At 42.8% G+C, this 12,108-nt stretch overlaps 1 protein-coding gene across 1 annotated transcript; it reads left to right on the forward strand.

Moving 5' to 3' along the window:
• Positions 1–35: 35 nt before the first annotated feature.
• marchf4b (membrane associated ring-CH-type finger 4b) lies at positions 36–9,427 on the forward strand. The gene is made up of 4 exons (XM_049727397.2): positions 36–1,535; positions 6,485–6,640; positions 7,187–7,379; positions 8,714–9,427. Exons 1-4 carry the CDS (start codon positions 1,146–1,148, stop codon positions 9,127–9,129), a joined length of 1,155 nt encoding a protein of 384 aa, XP_049583354.1. The 5' UTR covers positions 36–1,145; the 3' UTR covers positions 9,130–9,427.
• Positions 9,428–12,108: the final 2,681 nt, after the last annotated feature.

The raw sequence follows: 12,108 nt of genomic DNA on the forward strand, positions 1-12,108 counted from the left end.
ATTGGTTTAAATTCAATACAGATGCTTTTTTTCTTGTATTTTTACCTACTGCAAGAAATAAACTAATGGGTTAATCATTTTATTGAAGAATAAAGACAAATGATAGATAGAAGGACTAACAGAAAATGTACCTACCTACAATGAGGCATTTTGAGCTAGACAAATAGGACAAAATATAGTGTAATTGAGATTCTTTTTTAAATTATGTAAAAAATGGCCAAACAACAAAGCAAGCGCAAGCCCTGCTACTGTATGAGAAGGGGGGAGCGAGGTTGTTTTAATTACCTCAGAAAACTGAGGTGACTTTTGAGCTTTACCGGTGAAAAAGAGTAGACCTATTTTTATATTTTTCTTCCGTTTTTCTTATTATAATTAACATAATTTCCCCCTCTGATTGTGTGGTTACACGCATGACGTATGTGGGGCGTCTGGTCTGGGCTCTGTCCCAGGCTGCATGATGCTCGGCAGCATCCACTCGGCAGCAAACATAGTCAGTGCTCACACCGCACCACAGCTCATCGCTTTTTTTTCCGCCCACGACAGGACACTCCGACAGTCCCGTTGGATTAACCCCCCATCTTCGTCGGTCACGTCCACGTAGCTTCCCACGGAGGCGACACTGACTGCATGTGTGGAGGGGCTGGGTAGTGGGGTGGGGGTGGGAGGGTGCGCAGAAATCGGCGTCGCCTGGCCAGGTAAGACACGTCGGACTCGATTTGGCTCCCACAAAAGGCGATGATAACATTGACGTGACTTTAATTAATATTCGTTTCAAGGCAGGTGTAGTTCGTAGCGGGCCAATGAGACTGTGAGGGAGAATACAACAGTGGTCACCGATGGGCCACATCCTTATTAGTCAAATGCACGAGCCCATCAATCTAACGTTAGACTTTGCTCCTCCAGCATCTCCATTCACTCCGCCCAATGGCTTCGGACACTTGTTTACATCCGTGGGATTTGTCTGCCTTTTGGATTTACTTGGTCTCTGCCGGACGGTAAAAGACGTTCAATCGGAATTCTAGGTCGTAAATATTCCGTCAGGTCAGCCCATCCAAGCGCCACATGAGGGGACGCGCAGTGCGCCCCTGCGCCGCGGTGCTGCTGTGACTCGGTCGCCGGGTTCAAACATAGGGACCGCAGGGCCGATGCTGCGCGGCCAGGGCATGCTGAAGAGCCGCTGCTGCGTCCTGCTTGGTGACCTGAGGCTGCTCCTGCTCGGGCCGCCGGCGCCTCCGCCGCCTCCGCTCAGCCCCATGAGCGGACAAGCCGCGCAGAGCCGCGAGCCGGGCGTCACCGAGCGAGGCACCCCACCCGCGGCAGCAGCCACCGCTGCCGCCGGGGCTGGAGCCGAGCGAGGACCGGCAGTGGCGGGCTGGGTGGATGCCACGGAGCTGTCGGCAGCGCTGCGCGGATGCGGCAGCTCCTCAGATGACTGCTCGAAGGGCAAACTGGAGGAGAGGTTCTCCCTCACCAGCTACACGGAAAGCGGCTTCAGGACGCCCGTATGCAGAATCTGCTTCCAGGGACCGGAGCATGTGAGTGCAATGCTTTTTCCTTCGTTGCACATTTTACTAACAATACGGAGCCGCGTAGACTCTTTGCATATGTGCTATACCGCAGTGTTCCCAACCTTTACTGAGCCAGGGCATTAGAAACATTTCGCAGCCCCCACCCCATAAAAAGAAACAGAAAGGAGTTCAGTGGTTCCTTGATTTACGAGTTTAATTAATTGTGTAACAGAGTTTGTAACTCAAATTACCCATAGTTTGCCATTTAGCTGATTTTGTTATACTATCCTGTTAGTCACTACAAAATGTCAATAGCGTTAGTGAATTAACATATTGCTTTGGCGCCATCTGGTGGCATTTGTTTTGCTAAGATTCAAATTGGAGTGAGTTGAGGTGCTTCATTTATACTAAAGTAGTCTTTACCGCCATCTTGTGGCATTTCTAGTACTACTAGAAGTGACGGGGCGATGTTTTTTCAGGGCTGATACCGATCGTATTAATCGGAGTCGATATTTGTTTCCAGTAATGGTGAAAATAATTGACAGAAACATTTGAGTACTACTAAAAAATCCAAACACTTGACTTCACATAAATGTCGCTTTAAATGACAATTCTTTCATCATCTTTCCATAATATCTCACCACATTGGGCCTGTCCATGCATAAAATTAGACCCCTTTGCTCTCCTTAAAGGAGCAGCGCCATAATGAAAGTAATAAAATGAGAAGTGGAAAATGTAAGATCACCTCACTAAGTGGCAATTAGCAGTTGAACGATTGGTTGACCATTCAACTTTACTATTCTCCATCGATTTTTTTTAATGTTTGAAGTTGCTTAAACGCCAATCATGTTTCTGTCATCGGTCATTTTATAAAGAACTTTCAACTGCGACTCTTGTCTCGCTTTACGACGCCGACGAGGTTTACTCATGGACGCGTGTGGAAATATTTGATAGAAAATAAGAGCCGTAGCCAGAAAATAAAAGCGGAAGTTATATAGAACCATCACCATCAATTAGTGTACAAAATGCAAGCCAATGAATGTGTGTCCCTTTGCCTTTTATGTAAAGTATGCAACTTACAGTATCATTTCATGGCCATTGCCTTGTTAATGGCCTACAATCTGTCAGCTAATTGCTCTTTCTATATCCCCGTGCATCTTTTCACCTCTGAGCTCCCACTTTTTAATTATTACTAAGACAAGGCCCACAGGCTGCTTTGTACGTTCCCCACCCCCTTTCTTTCCCACACCATCTTTCCGCACAGTCAGCACTTTTTGCGACGCATACAAAGCAGAGGAGAACCCAACGCCTTTCCCATGGCCTCCTCCCGCCACATTATCGACGTCTCCTTGATAGGCTCGTCAATAAAGCTTGATTGAACGCCATCTTATCTCTTACCTCAAGTCCTTGTCCCTCGCCAGCCCGCTTCGTGTTCGGGGTGTTGTCTCTCTGCCAAAAGCAGATATGGATCTGCTGAGGTGTGAACCGTGCACGTTTCTGAAAGGGGAGATAAGTGGAAGGCCTGCATGCCTCTGAGTGATAGAGCCGGCAGGGATGTTAGTCGTCCCTCTCTTCTGCCTTCGCTTTTAAGGTTGTCACATAGAGCGAGGCGGCTTGTATCTGATGTGACAATCCTCCAAACAACACTTCCATCCCCAAGGCTGCGAGACAAAAAAAAAAAAAAGTAAAAATAACGTGAGAGATATATCAGTGCTGAATCTTTAGAGTTGTGGTTAGAGCAATGCTATAATGACTGTGAACAGAATAAAATCACAGCAGTGCAAGTTTAGGTGACACCGGTAAATGAAAACATAGAATGTGATGTGATCAAACTCATCAAAATACAGATAGTGAACAATTATTCTATTAAAAGGCTTCAAGCTGTTTAATGGCCCTTCCATTTAAAGTTAATTTTTTTTTGTTTTTGAAAAAAATAAAAATAAATCATTAACATCCACTAGCTTAATGCTAACACATAATGGCAAACACCATAAAGAGGCTAACAAATAGCATCCGTGGCAGTGTTAAAACGCTTTAAGTAAGCAACAAAACCTTGTGATGGCTTTTTGGCACATGACTTTCCAAGGTTGCTGCTGCAGTAAAAGAAAGGTGCTAGAATATGATGAAGGCCCCATTGTAAAAATTCTGATGTTTTGTGGATACTCTTAGCCCTACTCAACGTCTTCATTCAGTATCTCTGTGCTCACACAGGAGCCGCGAAAGTCGTCCTCCCTCTCTCTCTCAAACCTCCGGGCAGCGTCCCGCTAAAACAAACGAGGGAGCGAATCCAAGCGTCCTTGCCACCGTCTAAAAATACATAAACGAAAAACCTGGCGCCTGCGGTTGCTTCCAACCAGATCCAATGTTTTACAACCTAATTCTCTCTTTGTGTTACAATCTCTCGACATACAAAGAGACCAATTCTGAATATAACCCTCTTGTTTGAACAGAATGAGATAATGAGGATGATCGCTCTTATGTAAGAATCCAACAACAATGGCACCGCCTCACTGGCAGGTTGGATCGGTGGAATGATCACAGCTTCAACACTTGTTTTGTTCACCAAACAATTTCCTCATTCTTTCCGAGTCAAGCTAGACGTTACGCGTGGGAGTTAAATGAACCAATGAACAATTTAAGCCTTTCGTTACCTAAATATATTTTGACTAGTGCTGCAGACAGTGTGAAATGACAGCCACAGAGTATGGTTAAGCAGAGCGGCAGCTGCTCTCGTCCCATTAGGACACCATCAGTAATTTATCTCGGGGTTATTCCAAATTACCTGCACTGGCTTCCACACCTCATTGCCCTCAAAGTCACATTCAGTTCTATCCCCGCTCTAATTGCTATGAAATAGCACGGTCTTTGTGAAATGATGTACAATTTTATCGAAAATGAATGCAGTCGTTCCGCAGGGGGATGTAAAAGTACAATTTTGGAGCAACCACTTCTAGTTTTCATCTCAGAATCCTAAACTGTTCTTGCTAAATGGAAAGACAGCTAATGGACTTGGACTTGTCTACAGAACAAAAAGAAGCCTGGAAGGGAACGAGTTAGTGTCATTCTTTCTATATGGCTCGGCGTGACGCTTCCTGCATCTTACGGAGGACAGACGCTCTGCCATTTTGTTGGAAATGGCCCAAAGGAAAAGCAAATAATTATAAAAAAAAAAAAAAAACTAACGCGCTCATCTTGATGGAGGCCTCCCTCCCCCATTTTATCTCAGCCATAACGGCGCTCATTTAAACACCAATAGATTTACTCCAACCACACACACACACAGACACGCACACACGCATGCACACCGTCGTACCTCTTAAATTAATCTCCTGGGAAGTGGGCTTCCTCATGTCTCGGCTCACTTAAAATGCTCCAATTTATTCCTCAAGCAATCATCACTTGACACACCAGTGAAATGCAAAGCAGACTCATGCATAATATTGCATATTTGTCCTATCGAAGCATCTCATAATGCTGCAAAAGTTCCCATTCATTTTTGCCGTTTGTCTGATAAGTTTTGACATGGATCTTTAGGGTTTGTTATTAATATTAAAACAAAAGGACCAGAATTGACCGCTATAAAGCGAGTAACGATACCACGTATCCCCTCTTGAACTTGAATAAGACCACATGAAAACAATTTGGCCTGTTTTTCCAGATATCTGCCGTATTGCCCTTGCTCATAAAAAGAAATGCTTGTGGTCTGAGTGCTGTTGCCAATTAAAAAAAATGCACTTTCGGTAGCAGAGTTTATTACCCTGCAATTTCCCTTCTCCTAAAGTTAATGGAGTGAACTTGGATGGAAGCCAGGTCTTTGACTAATGCCAGAAGCTATTGCTAATTTAGCATCATGTCATTATTTACATCCACAATGAGAGCATCGAGTCGAAAATGCAACGCACTAAAATGTTTTGGTGATAATGCAGCAGCACAAAACAATACAAAAGCCGCATCATCCAAATACAGATGGGGACATTGTTCGATTTTCTTTTGTTTGATCAACAAAAGGACATTTAGTTGTCACTTCCTGCACTCGTGGGCTTGAACGCCACGTTTGTTATCGGATGCGCCCATTCGCTCATCAGCCTGGCTTTTCAGCTCTTGGCGGCCATCGGGACAGTCACAGCGAGAGTGTCGAGTCCTGCCGGACACGTCACAAGTGTTCTGATGGCCCTGCCAATACACGCCCACTCGGACCATCTGTGGACGGGCCTTTTTCTCCTCCAACTACCCCCCACTACTCCCTTCCCTCTTGATTTCAGCACACATATTTTTTTTAATTAGTTTAATTTGTCATTTTACAATCAAGTCAGCAAGGTGTACTCGCTTTGTTTTATTCACAGATTTCTGCTATTTATGTGCTGGACACAACTACAAGAGCAACTGGTTGTGTTGACTCTCTAACACAGTGAAAGAATCACTGGCCAAGTACAGTTCAGTCGTATTGAACATTTTTGTCCAATCTTCCAATTTTATGAACAATGTTACTGCTCAAACTGCATAATGTTAGTGATTTGCAATAGTATGATTTTCAAGATCACTTAGACCCGCTACACTACTGTCCTCAAGTGTTATGGTGATATTTGGAGCGTTCAATTTTTTTTGGGGTGGTACTTGGTGTAAAAAGCTTGAGAACGACTAGTGTAACATTTATCACCACTATAAAAATGACTAGTAGAATTTGCCATAGCAACACAGAAGAGATAACAGTTAGCCAAACTTGCTTCGTTCTTTATATTTTCTGTCTGGATATCCTGTGGCACCATGCTGCCCTCATAGATTAGTTTGGGTATTACAACAGACATTTCATTTGGGGTTAGAAGGCTCACGATTGTCACCGAACATCACGGTTTTGTGTGCGTGGTGCGCTGCATACACCACACACTGAGATCACTAAGCTAACACACATTTCTTATGCGTGAGGCCATTTTTATGCCACATGAATTCTTTTTGCATTAATTATTTTTGTTATGCAGGGGGAGCTCCTGAGCCCGTGTCGCTGCTGCGGCTCAGTCCGCTGCACCCACCAACCCTGCCTAATCAAGTGGATCAGCGAGCGAGGTTCCTGGGCCTGTGAGCTCTGTTATTACAAGTATCAGGTCATCGCCATAAGCACAAAGAACCCACTGCAGGTGAGGAATAGAATCAGTCCCCACCTCTTAATGTCACAAGTCGGCATTTTGATGTTTCCGTGGAGATCTGCCGAGTTGCCCTAACTGCTGACAGTATTGGACGGATTCAATTTGCACTTGAAAAGGATGACAGATTTTCCCTTGCCAGACTGCCTGACGAAGGAAGCATTTGTGAGCACAATTTAGAACTCAATGTACCTTATACTGCAACTCTGCCTCATGTGTGGGAGGTAAAACGGGTGACTATCTCACAATATAAAGTGCTTTGGTGGCATTGCAGTCTATTTACATCATGTATTCAATTTTTAAGCACTTGCTTAAAGTGCCGCGCGTACGAGGACTCCCCTCAGATTGTGTCTGGATTGATGTGAGACGGAAAGAACTGAAACGAGGACTAGCTAACATCATGGTCATGATTTATCGATTTTCAAAATGATCTATTATTTTCATAATTTATTGATAAGAGCTACTGAAAAAATAACGTATTGTGAAAAACTGTGCGGTGGTACCCTCACCCAATCACCTTATTTTTACGTGGTCCCGCAGTGGCAGGCCATCTCACTCACAGTGATTGAGAAAGTGCAGATTGCAGCGGCCATTCTGGGCTCTCTCTTCTTGATGGCCAGCATCTCCTGGCTGGTGTGGTCCTCCTTCAGCCCGTCAGCACGTTGGCAGCGCCAAGACCTGCTCTTCCAGATCTGCTACGGCATGTACGGCTTCATGGACGTCGTCTGCATAGGTGAGCTGCTCCATTCCGTGCCAGGCGTTGATGGCTTTAAGGGAAACAAGCAAATCAAATGTCAGAGGTTAATTTGTACAACTGTTGGAATATATTGTGTTGGATGATGTCCGGAAATGATTCGAATGCGTTAATATTGCAACTGCAATGAAGGGTCACATTTTTATTTGATCCACCCAGCAAGATCGTGCTCATCTTTGAAGTAGCTTTCACTGCATACATTTGAATAGATTTCTAACTAAGTGACACTTTGAGAGCCCCTCGCGGAAGGACTGATGAGAGAAAGGGGGTGGGGGTATTTTCTGCATGTGATGATGAAAGTGACATTTGTAGCATCATCCGGTTTAAAATCGACATCCTCCCGTGAGAAAGACGATGGGATGGCATCCGGCACTAGGAAAACTCTTTGAGTGTCACTGCAGGAAGACGCAGGATGTGAAGGAGGGGAGGGTTGATTATCTCCAGTGTGGTCAGGATTGACAGCAGAGTCATGAGAGATGAACTTAATTGGAAGTGAGCGTGGGTGTGTTAAAAAAGATAAACAAACATGAGGTCTTGTCTCTCACTAAACAATGTGAAAATCGGGGTGATCCCTGAAAGGATAGTGAAAAAAATCCCTATTTCGATGATTACAAAGAGAATTACAAAGATCATTACTCTACATCTACAACCACAACTGACGTTTTAGGTGGTAAAAGGGTTGAGATGAAAAGTTCGATTTAAATGTAGTTAGAGAAATTTCTTTTCCATGACTACAAACAGGTGCAAATGTTGTGAATCGCCCCTCCCAAAGTTACACCAGAACGACACCCATACACTATGGCAGAATTGAAAGATTATCCTGAGTAATTATCTTGGGGTGTAAGGTGCGTTTATAGTGATTTTCCCTCCCTGCTCTACTCGGGAAAACAGACAGCTTGGACAATCATGTTTAGCAGGATAAATGCATATTAATAATTGAGCCTAATTTTAAAACTCACAACCCCTAATGCCGGTGTGAAAAGGCTCTACTAAATAACATGTAATTAGAATTATCATTGCCAGAACTGGATTTTTTTGTTGGCCGTAGCATCCAGGGTTAAGCTGATTATTTACGCTGAACTGCAAATTCCAAGCTTCTGTTACAAATAGATTCTTCTCTCCGACGTGAGATCAAAGAGCACAAAATCAATAAGTAATTTCAAACTGCTCTAAGAGATTATTGAACGACACCAGAAAACAAATACTTCACTTTTGCTAACCGGAATTTAAAACAAACGAAATGCTAAGTTGACAGTTTTTGCTAGTTTGCGCTTAACTAAGCAAGAACCTAACGAACGTTGCTCTTTTGACAGCGCTGATCGTCCACGAGGGCCCCGCTGTGTTTCGCATCTTCCACCGCTGGCAGGCTGTCAACCAGCAGTGGAAGGTCCTCAACTATGACAAGTCTATGGACAACGTTGACCTGAAGGATGTTGGGGTGGACAGGACTCAACAGCCCAGCCAGGCTTATCAGACTGGTCTCGGGGTGTCCACCTCCACCTCCTCGCTGATGGTGGTGGCCTCCACTGACACCGGCACCGTGTCCACCACCGTAGCGGCGGCCGCAGGAGGTCCGGGGACGCACGGGAACCCCGATGGCGGCGCGGTGGCCGACCCGCATTGCCCCTACAACCTCCTGCACCTGCTCAGCCACTTGAGGCCATCGGAGCCTCGCGGCCAAGCTGGTGGTAACGCAAGAGAGCTGGTCATGCGAGTCACTACAGTCTGAGGAGTCCGATGAGGCCTTATCTCTAACGCGGACGGGCGAGGGGATACTTGCAAAGCAGCTGAACTGCACCAGACTGATAACGTCTTCTTGTTTGCATCATCACTGTCCTTCCATGGATTGAATAAAATACAAATTGGTTAATTTGCAGAGCTGCCTGGAAAATTCCTTCTCATGGGGATTCATGATACAGTTCACAAGGGTTCTGATATGACCTTTTAAGATTAATTAGTATTGTAACGACTGTTTTTGATTTTGTTGCGTTCCACATTTCATCAATAAAGTTCTTTTTTTAATGATAGTTTTATCCATGTATACATTTTATATTTTATTAGACTTTGTATTTTGTACTTTTCACATTTCATAGCTGCCTCTTTTTTGTTTCATGTTAAAAAATGCCTTTTACACAGTTGTGTTGACATTTTTATATCCACTAGTGATCAATGTTCTCGCTTAGACTTTAAGGGCATAAATCTTGATGTCCAAGTGAGAAGTGAGAATCTACTCATAAAATATACTTTTAAAAAACTTATATCGTGATGGCCTATTATCAGACACTGAATAGTCAAGCAAAAAAGTATATTTAAAAAAATATTAGATATTCTCATAAAATGATATATCACAACTTTATACTTTCAAAAATATCAGTGTTTTACAATGATTGAATCAAAACTTAAACTTACAAGTTCCATGTATTGACCACGACCGAAATTTTGTCGACGACTGCTCAATTCCAATGTACTGAAAGGAGAGAACACAAATCCACATTTCAAACTTCAAAAGGTGTGCAAATGGAAGGAAAATTGTGACTTACTGTCTGGACATCTGAGCATCATTAACAAAAACTGGACGCAGCGTCATATCAGCATAGTGTGTGGCATAAGGGTGGATTACTGAGGGAGAAAAAGTGGAACATTTGTCATTGAATTATTGCTGTAAACGTTTGCACTTCACCGGACGCAAAGTTGTCAATGCAGTCAAATTTGAATGATTACAAAAAAAACAATGACGCTTCAAAATGAAGACAAATTAAGTTGTGAATGTGTGCTAAAAGCATGTACATGGTTTTATTGATGTTGGACGTAACATAATAGTGACAAAAAAAAAAATCCCCTAATATCGGTCCAAAAGTTATCATGCATCCTTACAAGTTACCAAATTTGGGGGGGGGGGGTGTCATAAAGGGTGAGTGGAATATGGTGTCAAAGTTTGATGACACACTATGAAAAGTGAGTCATGTGAAGGATGGGGGGGCAGGATTGGAGCAATCAGAGGACAGCGACTGCACCAAAGTATTGGTGTCACTTGGAGTCTACTGCCCCCATACAGTATTCATGGCTCACATTCAGCACACACTGCCAGTGATCTCGCAGTCTTTCAAGCGTTCGCATTCAAATATTCTCTTTCATTGCTCTTGTTTCATGTCCACAGCATGTCAGTTTGAAGAGGCTGGCCGCTGTCGGTCAATGTACTAAAACTAAGGGAAAAAAAGTTTAAAAAAATTCTGCAAAGGGATAGTACACACGACGACCTCAATACATCGCGAGCAGTTTAAATATGGTGTATTGGTTTATAACACATTCCCACGTGTTTGGGAGATTATTTATCTTCAGATGGAAACCGGGGCCTTATCATGAATCATGAGCAGCTGAAAGTAAGTGTTAGCAAAATAAAGAAATAAAGAATACAACTTTAAAAAAGCATACTCGAAGAGCTGAACTTTATTCTGGGTTAATCAGACTTGTGAATATTGGAAGGTGTATGCAGACTTTCAAATGAGTTTCAATGTGATTTGATAGTTCTGAACACAGCGACATTCGAGTTATAAGAGCATCAAGTCACATCAATGTTGGTGATATTTCTAAAATAATTTTTCTCGATTTAGTTTTTTTATATCAATTAAATGGCGTTTCAGCAGGGGTGTGTAATCATTTAATACTCGTGACATCCCTGTATGATATCATCTCTGTCCAGATCCTCACCAAAAATGACTGAGTTTGAATGAAAATCAATTTTAAACAGTCCTTGCAACTGCATATTTTACCACAACAAAATATTTTTGAAAAAAAAAGCTATTGATGACTTCAAAAGCTTAAAAAAATTATCCACTGACAAATCAACTGCTACAATCCGAGATATTAATTGCTACGGTACATTGAGGTCATTTTTCATTCAAATTTCAATAATCCAATGACGCCTACACACACATAGCAGAAGCATTCTAAATGGGATTTTAGATGTTCCAAGGTCAAAGGTCAGAAGAAAGATGAGCTTTAGATTAAAATATATTTTTACTGCATCTTCTAACCCTGAATGATTGTGTTCAAATTAAAATAGGATAATTTAATATCTGTCATTTTTTGGTCCCAGACTCAAATTTATACATACGCTCTCCAATGGATACCTTTTTCTATTATTGTTTTTTCCATCACTGCTATCTGACAAGTTGAAGCAAGTCCAGCATATAGATAGAATCAATAGTACGATTTGACTGCTGAATTATTGAAGCGCCATCCAGCCCGCCGCTCGGAGGTTGTCGAGAGTTCATTGCCAATTTGCTCGCCTGGCTTCTCGTCACACGTTTGAAACGAAAGGAGAGCGTCAAAAGGAAAACCAACTGCTACGTGCTCTATTGAGTGATATTCTACTTCTATATGCTCAGTAGAGTGTAGGTACAACAAATCACGGATAATGTATTTCATTTGAAAGCTTTTCCAGTAATTCCGCTAATGCAATCAGTGAGGTGCCGCTCAACTTGGAAGTGTGACACAGCGAGTGTTCAGTTATGAAAAGCAATCTTAAAGGCACAGAAAATGGGCCAAAAGGGCTCTGTTGAAATTGTGTGAACTGCTTTTAGTCAGTGTCGTTTGAATTCTAAAACACTCTGGGATAAAAAGCAACATAGTAACATTAACTATTATAACTCCCCCTGGTACTTCTCTTGCTTCTACAAAGGGAAGTTAACATTTCGACAAGCTGAGC

Source organism: Syngnathus scovelli, chromosome 8 (assembly GCF_024217435.2).
Source record: "Syngnathus scovelli strain Florida chromosome 8, RoL_Ssco_1.2, whole genome shotgun sequence".
In the NCBI taxonomy this organism is placed as follows: Eukaryota; Metazoa; Chordata; class Actinopteri; order Syngnathiformes; family Syngnathidae; genus Syngnathus; species Syngnathus scovelli.